An 18,819-nucleotide genomic window follows, 5' to 3' on the forward strand; every position below is an offset into this window, starting at 1 on the left:
GGGCTTCGGGCATTAGGCTTAGCCCTTGGGCTTACGATTTAGGCTTGATGGTTAGTTCGGGTTCGGCCTCGGGCTTCAATATATTGCATTTGAAAGTCCAACCCGACCCTGAACATGTCTAATTTTATGTAAATATAATACATATGTGTATATTTATTCGAAGCGATTCAGGTTAAATTGGGTTGAGGTTGGGCTGGGTCACGCTTGGGTCGGATTTAGGGTACCCGATACTTCAACCCAAGTTTAAGCCATGCTTAAGTTTTCTGACCCGGTCCAAATATGTGGCTTGCCAAGTTGCACCCTAACCAATTACTAATGATGATATCCATAACGGAATTTGAAGAATTGACAAGGTTCTACTCGGTTGGCACGTAACTGCGGAACATCTCTTGTATTTATGTATTATTATTCATCGGAGATATTTCCAATGCACAGGTTGATGTGCGCTGTGTGTGAGGAGCATATTCCTATTCGTTCTACGAACATTTGGTGGTCTGCTGGTTCTATTTTTTCACTAGCCGAGAAAATGGTTTCTCGCGATAAGAAGAAAAATATCCATTCTTTCGTGGTCAGACAGAATGCTAAATCGAGTTTCCGACTTTCGACCTTAATTTTCTATTTTGTAATGAAAAAGTAAGAAAATAAATCAAATGAAATTGTTATTTTCCCATTTTTTTCTTCCTGTTTGGGTCGCTGTGTTTGGGTTTACACGGGTACCATCTTCCTTGCAGCATTGCTACCTTCTGAAGATTTTGCCGTGATTCACTGATTCTGAAACCTTTTGTTTTTTACATTCAGTAATCTCACTCTGGCCCATGCATATCGGAAAATTTCGGATAGCGTCGCAAAGAGATCCGGAACCCCGAAGATTCTTTCAGGGCCAAGAGGCGGATCGTTAAATGTGGTCTTTCTTTACTCTCATTTACTTGGAAGTTGGAAAATATCTAAAACCCATATCGCGTTTATTGGTAAAGTGCTCTCTTGACTCATTTGGAGTAGAGATTTTGGTGTTCACAGTTTGAGATCTTGGATTTTCAAGTAATACCTCGTTGATTCGGGGTTTAAACTTTTTAACTTTTGGTGCTCTTTTTGCAGGCGGCTTTGTGATTTCACTGGCTATGTTTTAGATGGTTTTGCTGCTTTAGTTTGAAGTTCCTTTATTTACCGCAGAGGCGCAGATTACAGCAGATCAGGTACTTCAACGCTTTTACAATCCTTGTCGGGTTGCTTGATTCAAAATTGAAGTTGCTCTGCGATCTGGGTTCCTACTTCCGAGTAGTTGTGTTTGAGTGATGTTGTGGCGTAGAGAAAGCACGGAACTGATGAAAATTCCAGGTGGTGGGTTGGAATATATTTTGTTCGGTTCAAGTGTTTTTCGGAGTAGAATGGTTTCTGGGTATTGAGTACGAAGAGAACGTCTTAGTAAGTGCGATCTATATTCTTTCTTTCCTTCTTGAAATAAGATATTGAATTCGGAATGCTGGTTCCCTTCTGATTTGAGTTTATGATGCGAACGGGATAACGCTTTATTCTTTTGGGGTCTTCTCTGTAATGTAGTGTTTGAGTTGGGTTACTTTGGATTGCAGACGATCGGTAACATATAGCTGATTATATGCTCGGGCAAAAGACTTGCGTGTCTGGACTAGGTTCCATTGTCGTTGGTCTGATAGGTAGTTCTTGTGGAACTGTGAATTGAAATGCATCAAGGCAGATTTGCAAGATGAGACTGGTATTTGCTTTTGAAAATTTTTAGTTCTTCTTGACTGGTCGAATAGCTTTGTTAAGTAACTGGAGGTCAAGTCTATATAATTTGAAGGATATCCAGTTGATTGGGGAAATGGCTTCAATTAGAAGAACTTTGTCTCCGGTGCCACGAGCTGGAGCTATGCAGAATGGGGAGGCACATCTGGTTGCTTCTCCCTTGTCAAAGTCATCCTCTTGTTCTCTGAACCATGCACCATCGGGCGGATTATCATCATCGTTGCTTGGTTTGGTGGATTCCCATTCATCTTTGTATAGAATCCATTCTGTTGTGCTTGGCTTTTTCTCACACAGATCTTCTCGGCCCTTGGAAAGGTCAAAATCTAAGGGGCAATCCTGGAGACGGGCATTCCTCCATTTCTTCATTTGCTTTATGGTCGGGATTTTCATTGGTTTTACCCCTTTTGTCTCGATGAGTTTCTCCATAAATCTCGTATCCAAACACCAAGCCTTTTCCTTTGATCTGATTCCCCCAGCTAGAAATGAACAACTATATGATGGCACTTCCAGGAATGAAGGATCATTAATTGAAATTCCCTCAGTAAAGGACAATTGCAGCATGGGAACAGAGCTGAAGGGGGAGGACATGTTAAATGGGATTTCTGATAATAGCTCTGTTACTGACTTATCCTTTCTAGAATCAGATTTTGTGCATCGGAAGCTTTTGATAGTTGTGACTCCAACACAGACTTCTCCATTTCAAGCCTATTATTTGAATCGTCTGGCTCACACATTAAGATTGGTCCCTCCGCCTATGCTGTGGATAGTCGTGGAGATGTCAGCCCAATCTACTGAAACAGCTGATATCTTGAGGAGAATGGGAGTTATGTACAGACATCTTGTCTGTGATAAGAACCTCACTAGTATAAGAGATAGAAGAGTGCACCAAAGAAATATAGCATTATCTCACATTGAAACACACCGCCTTGATGGAATCGTATACTTTGCAGATTATTATAACATGTATTCTGTTGATCTTTTTGCACAATTGAGGGAGATCAGGTACTTAATTTTCCAAGATCTTATATCTGTCTCCTACCTTCTGTTAATTATTTCTTTTTCAATTTAATTTTGATGCTTCAAGTTCTTCTGAATATCAAGAATTAAGACCACACAACATTAAACATGAAAGCATGATGATGGGACAAATGCAGATCAATTACACTATTAGGTATTCTTTAATCATGCCTTGGTTGTTATATGCTACTTTTCATGTAATAAGTACTTTATGGCGTGCATTGGTGTCTGACACTCATATGAAGTGCATGGGGCCGAAATTGACTTAGAAACGACTATAAGCTGATGTCTCATTTCATATAATAATGAGGTTTATTCCTGAAATGCTCTGGTCATTTATGCCTGCAATATAATGCATGTAAACAATTAATTGGAAGGTATTTGATAATATGATTAATATATGGTTCCATGTATGCATGATAAATTAGGTTTTCCCTAAATGAGACTGCCAATATTTGTCTTATGCATGAGCTGCCTGATTTCAAATGGTTCTCCTTGTTACACCACCACTATGTTTATTTATTTTTTGACAAATAAATAAATGAACATCCTCCCGATCACTACAAAAAATGACCTAACTTTAGTTCTCTAAGCTCCCTTAGGCTTTAAGTTTTCTGCTCATCCATAGTGTGCTGCCACTTTTTATCTTGCTAATCACTTGCTCCATCATGCATCTCCTGCTTTCAAATGAGACTGCCAATATTTGTCTTATGTAGGAGCTGCCTGATTTCAAATGGTTCTCCTTGTTACACCACCACTATGTTTATTTATTTTTTGACAAATAAATAAATGAACATCCTCCCGATCAGTACAAAAAATGACCTAACTTTAGTTCTCTAAGCTCCCTTAGGCTTTAAGTTTTCTGCTCATCCATAGTGTGCTGCCGCTTTTTATCTTGCTAATCACTTGCTCCGTCATGCATCTCCTGCTTTCAAAGAGCCTTTGTTTATCTTCCTTCCAGTCTCCAACACAATCCAAAAGCAAGGAGAATCAATAATGCTTTACCTCTTCTGACTGCTAGATGGCCATCTCCAAATTAGCATGAGGATGTCTAAAGGAATAACCCAATGACAGCCAAGTAGTCTCATGGAATGCCTCCATTCCATATACACATTTCCTATTTATGGATACAATTATATTCAAAATTTTCTATTTCTTAGTTGAATGGGAGATCAGCCTAAACAGTCATTGTATAACAAAGCAACAAATTGTTTTTATGCTTTGTTTTTATTATCATCTAGTCATCTGTAAGTGTGTTGTAGCATGTGCAATAAACCAAAATGAGCAAAGCATACATAATTTGGTAAATAGATAACTAATATACCTGATGTTTGGGGAGATAGAAAGTGTGTTATTATATATAATGGGGGTGTAGCTGGAAATGAAAAGGAAATAAACAAACATATGAGAAGGGGGGGATACTAAAAGTAGATGGAGCACATAAAGAGGAGTGAATTTTTTGGTAGGAGATATCGTTGTGCAAAGGAGTGACAATGACAACAAGGAAGTTAACAAAATAAAGGGTAGAAATTAGAATGAGATAAAAAAGTGATGGTAGTATTAAAAATGGGCAAGTAGGAGTTGACTAGAAGGTTTGAACTCTAGTTTTTGTACATAGGTAATACACCAGAAATTTACATATCAATATATTATTTTTAATTAAGTATTCTCCATATAAACATAACTTATTTGAGCTATTTAATCTTATCTTCAAACATTAAAGGCCATTACCTAATGTTGGTCCCAGCTATCTGGGGCCTTGGTAGGGGTGGATTCAGTGAATTAAAAGTGCAAGGGTCAATTTGCGCTTGAGGCACAAGGCGCAAGGCGCAAGGCGAGGTGCACGCCTTTTTAAGAAAGGTGCAAAATTACAAAAAAAGCTAAAAAAATAAAAAAAAGTCAGAAAATTCAAAAAAATTGCAAAAAATTCAAAAAATATTAAACATAATGTTAATAAAAAAATATAAACTTAAATTTTAAAATAAATTTTTTAGAAAACCTATTATCTAAAATTAAAATACATAAACATAACATGTAAAGCGTATTCAAATGAAAATTTAAAAATAAAAGCAAACATATAAAGCATTTTCAAGCATGTAAAACACACAATCTCTTTTTCTCCTTAATTGCATTGCTTCAAGTAGCTAATGTGATGTAAAACATATTGCATTCTTGATTCTATGAGTCGCCTTTGTACCACGCCCCTCGAGGCAAGCCCAAACAAGTCTATGTTAGGGTCTGAAATTCTTATTTCTCATGCAAAAAATAATGATTTTATAACTTTCATTGCCTTTTAAGAAGACATTTTATTGCAATGAATGAATGAACAACATTAGCAAATAGGGTTGAGGCGCACCCTGGTGTGCCTAGGACTTGGGCGAGGCACATACCCCAAAATGCGCCTCGCCTGTGCGCACGCCTTTTAAATCACTGGGTGGATTGGATACAGTCCTAACCTTTAGAAAATTTTCACACAAAATGGCTGCTCTCAGACTCAAACCTGTTTTCTCACACTTGAGAGCCTAAGATTTTACCATTGCACCAAGTAATCTTTTCTTCAAACATTATGAAGTAAAAATTGTCTTTGTAGTTCTAGAAATATACCCCTTTGTCTGCTAGCCACTTGAATTTGTTTACTAGCTACTTGAAGTAATGCAACTAGGAGTTAGACAAACATATGAGAGTTTGACATGCTTGAATTGTTGAGTTCTTGAAGCACTTAGGTATGGTCCACAACTCTCCATTTTTTATTTCACTTTCACTTTGAACTTGTTTTATATGCTATACTTATATATATGTTGATGTAAACTAATAAGCTTTTGAAAATATTTAATTTCTTTTAAAATTCAGATTTCCATTTTTATGAGTAATGCTTATTTATTATTTATTTTTTCCAAAAATTTGCATCTTATTTTGGCCGGGTGTGCGCCTCTTGGGCACTAGAAGGCCCTTGTGCTTTTCTTGTGTCTCTCGCCTTTAAAGCACTGATTACATACTTGCCTAAGTCAAGATCGCTATTCCACTGATCAAAGATAGAAGGTTCATTTCATTCTTGGGTTTTTCAGTTTCTTTTTATGAACATGTGATATTTGAATAGCATTTCTGGTATCTTCAGTATTTGATTGCCTGAATGGGGCATCTGTAGGAAGCCTTACACATGGTATCATTTATTGGAGGTCTTTGATTCCAAAATGTTCCTGGCCCTGGGTCAGGTGATAATAGCAGTCTGCCCTAGTCTTGCTCTTTTTTTTTTTTTTTTTTTTTAATAAAAGAAAAGAGAATTTATTCAAAGAAAAAGAAGCTGATTACAACCACCAATAAGGTGCTAAGATAACGCCTTTACCCAATAACTAACAGGAAACTAACAACACAAAAGGAAAAAACACTCTCAACGGTCTTCCTATTTGTAATCAGCACTTCTCCACTGCTTTCTCAACTCTGTTTTTCACAAAAGAAACATGCCCCCTCCCCTTCCAAATAACACCACTAATCCTCCCCATCAAGCACTTCTTTCTGCCCTGCAGCTTCCTCATTCCATGCCTCTCCTCCTTCCCTTACTATAGCTTTCTTCAGCCTCTCTTCCTTCTTCCTCCTCCCTTTGAACTCTTCAAAGGCTCTTCTTTCTGTCCTAGTCTTGCTTTTGGGTGATTCATTACATTTCTTTGGGTCGAGGATCTGCTTCTACCAAATCAATTTTCACAGTTCATATCTATCACCTTTATCTTTAAGGTTATTTTCGAGCTGATTAATAGGATATAATTGATTCAGAGAAATGTTATAGAGGATAAAGGGCCATATTATCCACTAAAAAGGGTCTCTAAATCCAATGGCTTGGACTTGAACAAGCCATCTCCATAATGAATCCACAATTAAGGGATCTTATGATATCTGATGATGTTGCCTGAAAGCCTAGGCAAGTATATATACCTGCCTGGATCCTAGGCAACTGGCCAACAACTAGGCACTCCTAGTTATGATGATTGCTTGGTTACTGATGCAGACATGAATAACTAATTTAATAAGCTGCATATTGTATATTCTAGACTAAGATGAACACATTTGTATATTCTAAATTGTGTATTGTATATATTCTATACCAAAATAGGGTACTATATACATATGTGTTTGTCTGTTTATAAGGGGTGGTTTTACTAGTTGAGTCTTCTAGAGAAGAATGCTGAATGACCAAGGAATCTAACATGTGGCAAGTTGGTATGGGGTCCAAAAAATCCCATATGTTCCTCTTTCTATCCCCCATTGACGGGGCAAATTTGAACTCAAAAGACCTTCCACGTTGTTGGATTTTAGCAAAATTTAATCAAAATATTAGAACTTTCAATGATAATATTACTTGTGGAAGAAACTAATACAAAGTAGACCACAGGCTGCTTTGGCCTGGAAGATTGCATAGGTGGCCAATTCAGGTAATCTCTATATGGACAGTTCAAATCTGTCACATCATCCCTTCACATGGCAGAAATAGGTAGGTTGTGTAATGTGTAGAGAAGCTCCATACTTGAACCAATTTGGAAACTTTCCTAATTGGGTCAAGTAGGGAGTTTCCTTACACAACCCCCACTTTGCCACATGGAGAGATTCTTTGGATGATCCAGACTGTCAATCTGATAGGGACCCACTGAAGTGTTCACCTTTTGTTAAGGCATCACCTAGGCAACTAGGTTGCCTAAACGTCTTGATTTATAGCAACTAGGCACCTGCCTAGTCGACAAAAATGACAAGGTGGGTGCCTTATATAATATCATTTATATTGCTGCATCTTATTAATATGTGTGTTAATACATAACATTTTATTATATGCTTATATATCATTTATACTTTGTTTTAATGTTTTACTATTGAAATTTAAAAGATCAAAGAGTTTTGAGGATAGAAAAAGAAAGAAAGAAAAAAGCAAGAAGGAAAGAAAGAATAGAAGTATAGATAGATTCCTTTTATTTTTATTTTTCTTTTTCTTCTTCTTCTTCTTCTCCTCTCTCTCTCTCTCTCTCTCTCCAATTAAATAAAACAGAGATTCCATCCTTGTTTTTTTCTATTTTACTTTCCATCTTGAATACTTATCATATAAAGTTAATGACCTTCTTTAGCTGCTAATGGATTTGAATTGCTCTATTAAATACTTATTGTGGTATTATTTTTGAAAATAATGAAATTAATATATGCAAAAGATTTCTATATTTAGATGTGATGATTTGCTACATTTGTAGAGGAAATTAGTGTTTTTAATAAAGAGAATTGCTATTTTTTCAATTAATATACATGCTGAATGGTATATAAAACTAGGGAACTAGCGAAAAGTTGGTTCTTTATATTATAAAATTCTTATCACATAGGTGCCCCAGTGTTGCCCATAATCACGTAGACGCCTTGAAAACTATGGCATGATATCAGCCCTACATACAAGTAATATAACATTGTATTGGAGTTTTGCCTAATTAATAATAGTCACCCACACTTATCATTTTTAATATAAAACCGGTCCATAAAAAAGAGGTCTTATTTTTCAATGATGTGGAGAGGGGAATATGGAAACTCCTTTCAAGATCAAATTTAAGTTGCCACATGGAAGATTACTGTGTCATTTAGAGAAGCTCACTGAATAGATAGATAGATAGGTAGAAACTCAACAAGAGGCTTATTGCTTCTTTAAGGAATAGGAGAATTTTTGACAATCTAGAGAGGCCCTTGGTGCATCTATATGCAGATGTAAGCGACTTATCTTGATGGATCAGGTTTTATCTGTTATTTCAAGTACTTCCAAGCACGGATGTTTTGTTTTTAGATTTTTGAAGTCAAACATTAATAACCTTCTTTTTTTGAGAAAAGTTAACTGAATTCATTGAAGAAAGAGATGGGTATGTGTGCTGTATCTATTGTTTAATAAATATGTTCCCTAGTTAAGTTTGCAAAGCCTAGATAAGTAAATAGATGTGTCTTCTAGGTGATTGTAATTGCCTATGTTACTTCTATGATTTATTTAGATGCTTGTGGAAATCTGTTAAGTGGTATAGCCTTCTTTTTGTCCTTTTTAGACATGCTGCCCCTAGCAGTATGGGAAAGTTTTGGGAAGATATCATGGTTCAAAGAATAGCTCTATTCGTCCTTCTTTGAACTTCTGGTTCATTTGAGGGAAAATAGAGGTTTTTCTTCCCTTCTTTTACTGTTAGATGATGCTTTCATCTGCCTTTTGCATCATGATAGCATGGTGTGGCCCGTTGTATCGAATTGGAGCCTTTTCTCTCTCTCATTTTGGCCTTTTTGCTTGGATTAATTCCTGAATGTGAATGGTTAATACCTCCCAAAGTCAAATCTTTTCATTAGGAAATGATTTACAAGAAACTCAATACTGGTGAGGTATTGCATTCTAGGGGAAACTGTTAAAAAACTTTTCCCCATATTTGTTTTATATACAAATGCAGAATCAATGGATCATCTATTTTCCATTTCTTTGTTGCAGTCAATTATTGGATTCCTATACTTATTTAGGATTCTGATATTTTTAACCATGACCACCATTTTACTCTTGTAGACGTTTTGGGACATGGCCAATAGCCTTGCTCATGCAAAGCAAAAACAAAGCATTGCTAGAGGGTCCTGTTTGTAATGGTAGCCAAATTATTGGATGGCATACAAATGATCGGAGTAGGAGATTCCAGAGATTTTATGCTGATATGTCAGGGTTTGCCTTCAATAGTACCATAATCTGGGACCCTAAGAGATGGCACAGGCCTACTCTGGAACCCATTAGGCAGCTCGACACAGTCAAGGGAGGATCCCCTGTGAGTTTTCTTCTCTCCTTAAAGATCATCAATTGAAAGATCTGGTGAAATTGTGTGGTTTGTTCTAAAACCAATAGAATTAAGTCTTGGATTGGGATTTGCAGGAGAGCACCTTTATTGAACAAGTTGTTGAGGATGAAAGCCAAATGGAAGGCTTACTTTTGAACTGCTCAAGAATCATGGTGTGGCATCTTCATCTGGAAGCTTCCCACCCATTCTATCCTCATGGATGGCTCACAAAGAAAAATCTAGATGCTGTTGTACCACTTTCATAAAATTCTTACCATTGCAAGGAGTACATGTTGAAGGATGAAGGTAAGCTCTATCAGAATTTTGAGATTTCTCTCAGCACTTAAACCTACTTTGCTCCTGTCTATAATTAAGGTTACTGATTTCATGTTAAACATTTTCATGTTGTAGGAAAGATTGATTGAAAATAGAACTTTTCAAGCTGTTCCTTTACTCGCCTCAATTTCGAAATGTTGAAGATAGCTCAGATTTGTCTGTGCTGATTTCAGTCTATTGCTGGGCGTGGAGAAGAGATTGCTGGTGGATTTAATTTTGCCCCAGTTACATTCAATTAATTTTAGCATTTTCTTTTTTTTTTTCAAGAGTAAACATTGTTTTTGTACAGTTATTTGAGTTTGTTTTCTACCCATCTGTCCCAGTTGCTCGGAAAGAGACAAAGTTGTATCCTACTAGTTAGGAATGGATGGTCAAGTTGAAAACTGTCATCCTGGATGGGAGATGCAAGAGCTTTAGTGATAGCTTTTCCTTTTTTGCTACTTTGAGATGTCATGATTTGGAAGAATCTAGGGGACCGACCCAAAAGAAAGTGTAATTTTGCTGCTCAATTATGCCTTCTGTAGAAGCCAACAATTTCTCATTTTAAATGTGCTCGGTTGGCTGGATTTTTGGCTCCTTGCCGTCCAATTATGTATAACTGTCCTGATTCGGTGAACTAGTAGAGGTGGAAATTTGTAGCCGAGAATGTTGCTAATATATGGTTGATGACAATTTGGTAAACTCGATTATTTATATTATATCAGATGGTTGATCTCTTTAGGTTTGTAATTTTGCAACTAGCATACTACCCAACAGCTTAGTGACCCGCCCTCATTGGAGTGGGTTGCTTGAACGTTTTATCTTGAAATATTACTCAATAGGACGGAAAGCAAATAGCCAAATAGGATAAAGGGAAAATTAAGAAATGTACTCTCTCTCTCTCTCTGATTTCAGGGTTAGCTACACTTTCTCTCTTAACCCTAAAAGAAAATGGAAATTGCCAAAGAAAAAAAAAGACAGATTAGCTTCAAATGATGTTTTCCTAAGCAAAAGTGTTTTTTTTTTTTTGTGGCTAATGCTTATTTTTAGAGCAGTTCTATGGTATAGACATGCTTTGCAGAATTGCCGGTGTTTTCAATCTGCTATTTGATTCAGCTGGTTAAATTGTTTTAACCGTCACTTGGCCCAGATTTCAGGTTCAGTTTGAATAAAACCGAGAGAGGTAAAAAATGTCTGGCCCGGATGATTGGACTGTTGACCCGTTCAACCCGGTGATCGGGTCACGGGTTGCATCCAAAATATGTTTGTAAACTTGTAGAAGTCGTAACATTGCACTCCGAGGCCTGATTGAGGTGAATCTTTTTTATTTTGGGTAACTTTTCAAGATCTGTGTTTGAAGGCATCATAGGCACCTTGTCTCACTATTTTTGTCAAAAAACCCATTTTTGTTTTCAAATTGTAATTTTTAATTTTTTATAAATAAAAAATAAAAAAATTGAATTAAAAATATAAATTAAATATAAAATAACACATAAATTAGGAGTTCACATCTGCACCCCACAACGTCCTACAACACATCCCCACCATGTATTGAGAATATAATGTCATCATCGAGAGATGTTTTCAATACATGACGGGATATGCTATTGGACGTTGTGGGGCACATATCTGAACTCATATATTAGATGTAAAAGATAATTATATATTATTTATTGATAAAATACATATTTATATATATATATATATATATATATATAAAACATTGAGAATTGCCATACTGATACAATGCAAATATGGAATAAGCACTATAAGGCTTATGATACAGCTGTTTGCATAACTAAAAGAATCATGTGTGAGGTTGCTTGTAAAACATCAAATGGACATTTATCTAGGCATTTCTAATCGTTCTAGGCATTTCTTTTTAAGGGTTCTAATCATTCTAGGCATTTCTAGCTGAAATTACTCTCATATGTGATTTGATTTGACAAGACAACACATCTATCTCTCAATATTTCGCTTTCAGCGATCCAAAACATTTGAGATAAAAACAGCAATGCTAACAAAGGACAACCTTGCTGACAATGGGGACATAATCAAATTGGGTCTCTTGTGTTCTCTAATTGGTTTAGGACTGGGTTTACCGTTTACCTTGACCAGGACAGACTCATGCTTTAACAGGCCCATTGTAGACTCCTGTTACAATGTGAGCTGCAGATGTTTGATGCATCCTATAAAACTTCCCCAACTTTTTTCGGAGTCCAAGCTATTCCAGAAGAATATCCTTCTCTTTACTTGTCCCCAAGGAAAACTCTCAAGAATCTCAACATTTTATTGCACACTACAAATGACTGTTGTCCTATTGGAATAGTATCCCAAATACAAAATTAATTTTATTTTCTCCCATTAAGGAGTAAAATATTGATATGATAATCCATGTCGATGCATCTAAATACACATGAATACATCAATACAAAAATATTTTTAAACATTTAAAACATTAAAAATACTTGATTGGAACTGTGTAAAATAAAATAAAATAAAATAAAATAAAATAAAATAAAAAGCAAGTACCAACCATATCGATGCTTCTATTAGTTGCATATGAAATTAGTGCTTCCCATTAAAATGGGTGCTTCACTGCATTATTGATGATTTTGTCATCAATGGGTATATACATAATACATACATTTACATGTTTATTATTCCATTTAATTGACAAGGTTATTTTGGTGATTTAACCCATTGAATGAGTGCAAATCACTCCATTCTCCTATTCCTATGTTGAATTCAAAATTTTCATCAAATACCCTCACTGGTATCCATCCCATCTCCCGTTACATCTCCAATTCTCCATGAAGGGATGATACCCAATTTAGACCTCCTCTACTCGCTTTTTTCCATGGCTCATTCATCTCCTGCATCCTCCTTCTCATCACCTCCTTCACCTTGATCCTCCTCTTGCTTGCCATCTCTGTCACACTCTTCCTTCTTTTGTTCATCGATGCCTACGATGTCCTTTCCTTGGTTTCCTGGTCATTCGAAACCCTGAGAGCTAATCTTGAACTGGGCTTCATTTTGGCTACTTGCTCGCTGCTACGCTTGCTCATTGACGCTGCTCTGGCTTTAAAACCTCCTTCCTTTCAACGCAGAGTTTCAGAGCTTAAAATGAGGTTATTTTAGTCATTTAACGAAAAGAGTAGGGCTATTATCGTCACGTAAGAACATCATTTTCTTGGTTTTATTTATTTTTATTAATAAAAGGAAAATCTTTATCTTGCATAGAGGCTAGAGTTTTATCTGATTCTCTCTCTGCTCTCAAGTCTGTATTCTCCTCATCTGTTCATGGCGTCTTCGTCTCTCCGCTCAAACCTCTGCAGCTTCGCTGCTGCCTCTTATTCTTCGAGGAAACAGAGCTCCAACCAGGCCGTTGTAATTCGATGTGGGCCACGAGACAACCGTGGGCCGATTGTAAAAGGCCGAGTACTGAGCACGGAAGCAATCCATGCCGTTCAAGCCCTGAAACGAGCCAAAAGAGCAGACGAGGCCAAGGTCGACGAACTCGTCTCCAGAGCCTTATCCCGTCTGATCAAGGCCGACCTCCTCGCTTCCCTCGGCGAGCTTCTGAGACAAGACCAGTGCCATCTCGCCCTCAAGGTATTCTCGGCCGTACGATCGGAATTGTGGTACAAGACCGACTGCTCTCTCTACGCCGATGTGGTGGCAGCGCTAGCGAGGAATGGCATGTCGGAGGAGATAGACCGTCTGATATCTGAGCTGGAGGAAGAAGGGTTGGGGGGTAGCGATGACCGAGGGTTGTCTCGGCTCATCAAGGCGTTGGTTGCAGCGGAACGGGCGGAATCGACGGTGGGGATTTATCGGTTGATGAAGAGAGCCGGGTGGGGAAGTTCGCCTACGGCTGACGAGTATGTGGTGAAGGTTTTGAGCAGAGGGATGAGGAGGTTGGGAAAGAGGGATGTCGCTGATGAGCTTGATTCGGCATTCGATAATTTGTGCGAGGGCAATTTAGAAAAATCGAGTGTTGTAATTAATGACTAGAGTAGTGCTGGATTTGTTTATTTTATTTTCTTCCATTTTTCTTCATTTAAAATGTTCAATAGTGCAAAGGGCCATAGGATATCTTTGGTTTCATAGAAAATAATAGAGAAAGAAAAAGTGCTTAACAAAATTTGTGAAATTGCTTTAATAACTTGGTAGAGAACATGGTGTTATTTATAAAATTTATGAGTGGATTTTGATTGATCAGAACTCTTTTTATATATCTTTTTCATGTCATAGATCTTCCCGTTAAAAAAAATTCTTCTTTTTTATTTTCTGGCAATCACAAAAACCTATTTTACCCTTTTATGTTAAATCATATTTTTTTAAATACCTATTTTACCCTTTTATGAGTTAACATACATCTATTTTTATTAAAATACCCCTATCTATATATTATACTCTTTGTTCTCTCTTTTTATCTCAGGAGTGCCTAACAGAGCAGCAGGGTTAAACTTGTTGATCGATAGCAAGGAGAGACTTCCAAACACATTTCCCCTTCCTACTCAGGTTTCAGGTTTCAGCACCACAAGAGAAGTGCCACCAGATTTGAGAAGAAACCGAACAGTGAATGCGCAGATGGTCAACAGATTCCATCACCTGCCTGCACAAGCTGTAGTTCAGATCCTGAATTTGCACATCCCTCATAAGAAAATTCTCCTTGGTCAAACACTTATCCAGCGCCATGGCCCAGACTAGGAAGTTGACCTTCAACGAACTGACAGGGTTCCAGATTTGCTTGGTGGGAAGGCAATCCTGACTGCCATCACTCAGCCTGGATGCTAGAGACTTCACAGAGAAAAGACCACCCGCACTCCACCTCCACCTCCATTCGTCTTCCTAGCTAACATCAACAACCAACCTTTAGCAGATGAAGCAGACCCGACACCCAATCCAATTCTCAATCTTGGAAATTCCTTCCAAAGCTTGGGGCCTAGACTACATTACCCCCTACGAAAGCCATCTTACCAAGCAAACCTACACTCAACCTTGCAGCTTTTGCCTCAATGGTTGACTCTACAACCCAATAATTCTACTTCCAATATTCCAATGTGTCAACTATAGAACGCAGTCACAGTCTACGTTTGCTCCTCTACCAAGCATTTAGACCAAAATGCATAACAGACTCTTTCGTACTTGGTTTGGTAAAATAGCTATACCAATTCAACTCCTACTAAAGAAAGCAAAGAAATCGAACTCAATAAAAAATAGATGAAAAATTGGATTCTTACGAACTCCTACAAGAAAACAAGATACCGTTCGGTGAAGAAATCAAACTCTAGGGTAAAGAACGTTGTCGTCCGGTAAAGAACAGTTGCCGTAAAATATTATGGGAGGTGGAATAGTCCGAATACTATCACTGCTGCAAGATAAATGAAAAGAAAGTCAAGAAAGTCAATCAATGTCTGGTGAAGAAATCGAACACCGGGGTGAAAAATAATCATCGTCAGTGAAGAAATCGAACTCTGGGGTGAAGAATGGTCGTCGTCGGTGAAGAAATCGAACTTCAGGGTGAAGAACAATCGTTGTCGGTGAATAACAGTCGCCGAAAAATGGACAAAATATTTTATGAAGTGGAATATTCCGAGTACTATCGCCGTTGCAACTGTTAGGGTTAGGGTTCGATTGTTCTATGAAAAGTATGGAAGTGTAATGAATTGGTGGAGTAAGGGCAAAAATGCTATTTCACAAATAGCTTAGATGATGTTCAAGGGTAAAAGTTTATTTTTACATGTTCAAGGGTATTTGTCCATTTTTTCAAAAGTAGAGGAGAGGCTTTTGCTAAAGTAAAAATAAAAGTACAGGTATTTATCATATCAATAAGTCACAATACTGATAACCTAAATCAATTTTTAAAATTTCACAATGTCTCATTCAATAGTGGCTGTTATATATCATATCGATAGGTCACAATAATGATACACTGATACACGAATCTTTTATCTTTTGATAGGAGTAGGCAGGTCTTAAATTGACCCCCTAATACATTGTATGGGTTTGGTAATGTATCAAACCATATCGGCTGCTGACATATATCGTGTTGTAGGTCACTGCACCGATACACATGAAATGTTAATCTTTTGAGAGGGGTAGACATGTTTTAAATTGTCCCCCAATAAATTGTGTGGGGTTCAAAGGATTGGTACATCGCTTATGCTGTATTGGTGTGTATTGATATTTTAAATCTTGGCCTAAAAGTAATTGGTTAGATTTATATCTTGCTTCTAAACTTCTAAGTGCAAAATTTGTTTATAGAATAAAAATCAATGTAGGTAGACGAGATGAGAGTTATTGATTGGGCAAATTTCTTAAACTACCCTTTATAGCTTAGTTAATTAATTAACTCTATCCTTAATATTTACATATTGTCTTAGAGTATCCTTAAGTTTTCTGACAATTGACTAGCTCTACCCCTAGCATTAGTGTCCCTTAATATTCTGTCATAATCCGTGCGCATGTAACACTACATGACCTATAATTTTTTTTAAACCTAATATTACCCTTTTCTTTATACATTTCATGGTTCAAAAGACCTGTTTCCGTTGATTGCAACCTGGGTTGAGTTTGGCATAGCACCGTCACGGAGATGAAGAAGGTGGTGGTGGTGTTATCAACGTAAGTTACACCACTACTTTCTAGGGGATCAGGAGGGTGCATCTATGGCTTGAAGGTAAGGCAAATGTGGTTTTACTATTCACCTTCCCAACACAAAGCAACACAAAGTGACAACACCCCCTTTCTTCAGATTTCTCTCTTTTCCCTCCCCCTCTCTCTCTCTCTCTCTCTCTCCCTCTCTTCTTCTTCTTCTTCTTCCTCTTCTTGCTCTTCTTCTTCTTCCTCCATCGGTCTCACCTCCCCTGTTTCAGTCTGAGACCACATCGTCGCCGCTGCAACTTTTAGCAGCGATGGTGGTCTATCACGATCCATTTGATATTAGGGGAAGTGGCGATGCTCAAATTCCTTCTTCCGGGGATTCCCTTTCCATCTGATATCAGAAACCGAGTCATTGTTGCTAATTGTCATGGTCCAATCTCTGCATCATCGAAGTCGTCACTCTTGGAGATGATCGTGTGTTTCATTGTTGCCATCTCTCATTTTGTCAATGTCGACACTCCATGGCGATTTGGATTACACCATTGACCTTGCTGGTATCAGCAGATATGAAGACGAACTCCATTAAGAATTGCATCTCATCAACAACCCATAGCCATAGGTATCGGTCAGCTTCTTACCGATCTCCATTGAAAATCATTCATTCCCTGCCCTCCTCATTTGCTCAAGGAATATGACTGTTAGGGCTTGCTCATTTTCTCTTAACTCTTATCTCTTAAGAGGAATATTTTAACTTTAAGAGAAAAATGGTTGTTCATTTCCTCTTATCTCTTATCTCTTAAAGTGCAATCATACAACTTGTTATTTTCCAATGATACCCCAAAAAAAGACAAGCAAAAACTCTCATATATGTGGTCATAATGGATATTTGATAATTTTCAGAATTCGAAACAACATTTTCTTCATTCAGAGTTCAGAGGAAAGAAAAATTCACTAATACCAATATACCTCTTAATGTAATTATTGCACTTTCAGATGTCAGGCTTTAGAGAAAACGAACATGCCCTTAGTTCAAACTAAATCACCTCATTTGCTCAGGTCCTCTAATCAAAAATAAATATCTATCAATACACCCATCTCTTTGCTTCGTGTTGTACTCTTTCAAACAAAACTCACTCTCTCTTCGCTCTCTCTCTCTCTCTCTCTCTCTCTCTCTCTCAAACAATCAATCGACTATACCCTCATCTCATCATCACTGCAACGAAAGAGAGAAAAAGAACTTTGCGAAAAGATTTGCAGCTTTTATTTTTGTTTTTTGGCTTTTAAAAGGACTAACTGTTAAAGTTTGTTTATCTTTCCTTTTTTTTTTGCCTCGCATCCATAGATTTGAAGCCGTTGAGAAGATAATCGTCCACTAGGATTCAACCATATCGGAGGAGGGTAGGGAACAAATGATCTTCGATGGAAATTGGGAAGAAGCTAACCGATACCTACAGGATTGTTGATGAGAATGATCTGATAAAGTCCGTCTCCATATCTGTTGATCCCAACAAGGTCAACGGTGCAATCCAGCGCCAGGGCCTGCCTTGAAGACCAGTTTCCTAACATATTCGTTGGTTGGGTTTTATTTTAAAAATTTGAAAAACAGTGGAGGGTAAATTTAACTTTTCATTTCTTCGTTAGCGTTTAACGATAATGTCAATTGTCAGAAACAATAGGGGTACTTTAAGACAATATGTAAACAGTAAGGGTAGAGCTAATCAATTATTTAAACCATAAGGATAATTTAAGAAATTTTCCCTTATTGATTTTAGAAATAGAATTTAGGGTCCATTTGATTTGTAGTTGGAATCGGAATCAAAATCCTCCGAAATCGGAATCGGAATGGTCCATTCCCATAATCTGTTTGATTCTGACAGGAATAGAAATAGAAATTGAAATCAGCAGGAATGGGATTTCATTCCCAAGGGAGGGGCAGGAAAAGGCCATTCACTCAAATGGGGAATGCCATTCCAGCAAAAATAAAAATAAGATTCTGATTCCATCCAACCAAACAGTTGGAATCTAAATAGCTCCAGACCCCTATTCCCACGATCTAAAAGGGGCCTTATAATCTGGCTAACTTACTCTTATAATGATTCAATTTTGAACAATTTTAGTAGTAAAGTTTTCTCACATCACTCTAAACAACGCTACAACTACCTTTCAATTGAGATGAATTAGAAATTCTTTGTATTTATCCATCCTGTAATAAAAAACTAGCTGTCATAAGAGGAAATAACTAAGGGCGGTATTCTACATGAATTGCTTTTCTTGTCGTGACTTATAAGAATAAACAAAAACCATCTGA

At 37.2% G+C, this 18,819-nt stretch overlaps 2 protein-coding genes across 5 annotated transcripts; both read left to right on the top strand.

The window, feature by feature from the left end:
* The first annotated feature begins 648 nt into the window (after nucleotides 1–648).
* LOC148842605 (putative beta-1,4-xylosyltransferase IRX9H) lies at nucleotides 649–10,601 on the top strand. 4 transcript variants are annotated; one of them, XM_088958959.1, is made up of 7 exons: nucleotides 664–713; nucleotides 799–968; nucleotides 1,096–1,422; nucleotides 1,587–2,763; nucleotides 9,326–9,575; nucleotides 9,680–9,890; nucleotides 9,996–10,601. In XM_088958959.1, exons 4-6 carry the CDS (start codon nucleotides 1,838–1,840, stop codon nucleotides 9,848–9,850), a joined length of 1,347 nt encoding a protein of 448 aa, XP_088815085.1. In that variant the 5' UTR covers nucleotides 664–713; nucleotides 799–968; nucleotides 1,096–1,422; nucleotides 1,587–1,837; the 3' UTR covers nucleotides 9,851–9,890; nucleotides 9,996–10,601. The 4 variants fall into 4 exon arrangements, with proteins under 4 accessions (XP_088815084.1, XP_088815086.1, XP_088815085.1 ...); XM_088958958.1 differs by having other exon boundaries at nucleotides 649–968; XM_088958960.1 differs by having other exon boundaries at nucleotides 649–968; nucleotides 10,001–10,601.
* A 2,358-nt stretch (nucleotides 10,602–12,959) lies between these two features.
* EMB3123 (PPR containing protein) lies at nucleotides 12,960–14,123 on the top strand. Its single transcript, XM_088958962.1, has 2 exons — nucleotides 12,960–13,075; nucleotides 13,181–14,123. Exon 2 carries the CDS (start codon nucleotides 13,203–13,205, stop codon nucleotides 13,914–13,916), a length of 714 nt encoding a protein of 237 aa, XP_088815088.1. The 5' UTR covers nucleotides 12,960–13,075; nucleotides 13,181–13,202; the 3' UTR covers nucleotides 13,917–14,123.
* The last annotated feature ends 4,696 nt before the right edge of the window (nucleotides 14,124–18,819 follow it).

Source organism: Nelumbo lutea, chromosome 8, assembly GCF_056320005.1.
Source record: "Nelumbo lutea isolate HS-2025 chromosome 8, American lotus-T2T, whole genome shotgun sequence".
Lineage (NCBI taxonomy): Eukaryota > Viridiplantae > Streptophyta > Magnoliopsida > Proteales > Nelumbonaceae > Nelumbo > Nelumbo lutea.

What these genes read in the sequence shown, in the direction of transcription:
- LOC148842605 (XM_088958958.1), top strand. Translation starts at nt 1,838, where the DNA reads ATGGCTTCAATTAGAAGAACTTTGTCTCCGGTGCCACGAGCTGGAGCT. An exon ending in GCACAATTGAGGGAGATCAG is followed by an intron (nt 2,764 to 9,325) that starts GTACTTAATTTT and finishes TTACTCTTGTAG; the next exon opens with ACGTTTTGGGACATGGCCAA. An exon ending in CAGTCAAGGGAGGATCCCCT is followed by an intron (nt 9,576 to 9,679) that starts GTGAGTTTTCTT and finishes TGGGATTTGCAG; the next exon opens with GAGAGCACCTTTATTGAACA.
- EMB3123 (XM_088958962.1), top strand. Translation starts at nt 13,203, where the DNA reads ATGGCGTCTTCGTCTCTCCGCTCAAACCTCTGCAGCTTCGCTGCTGCC.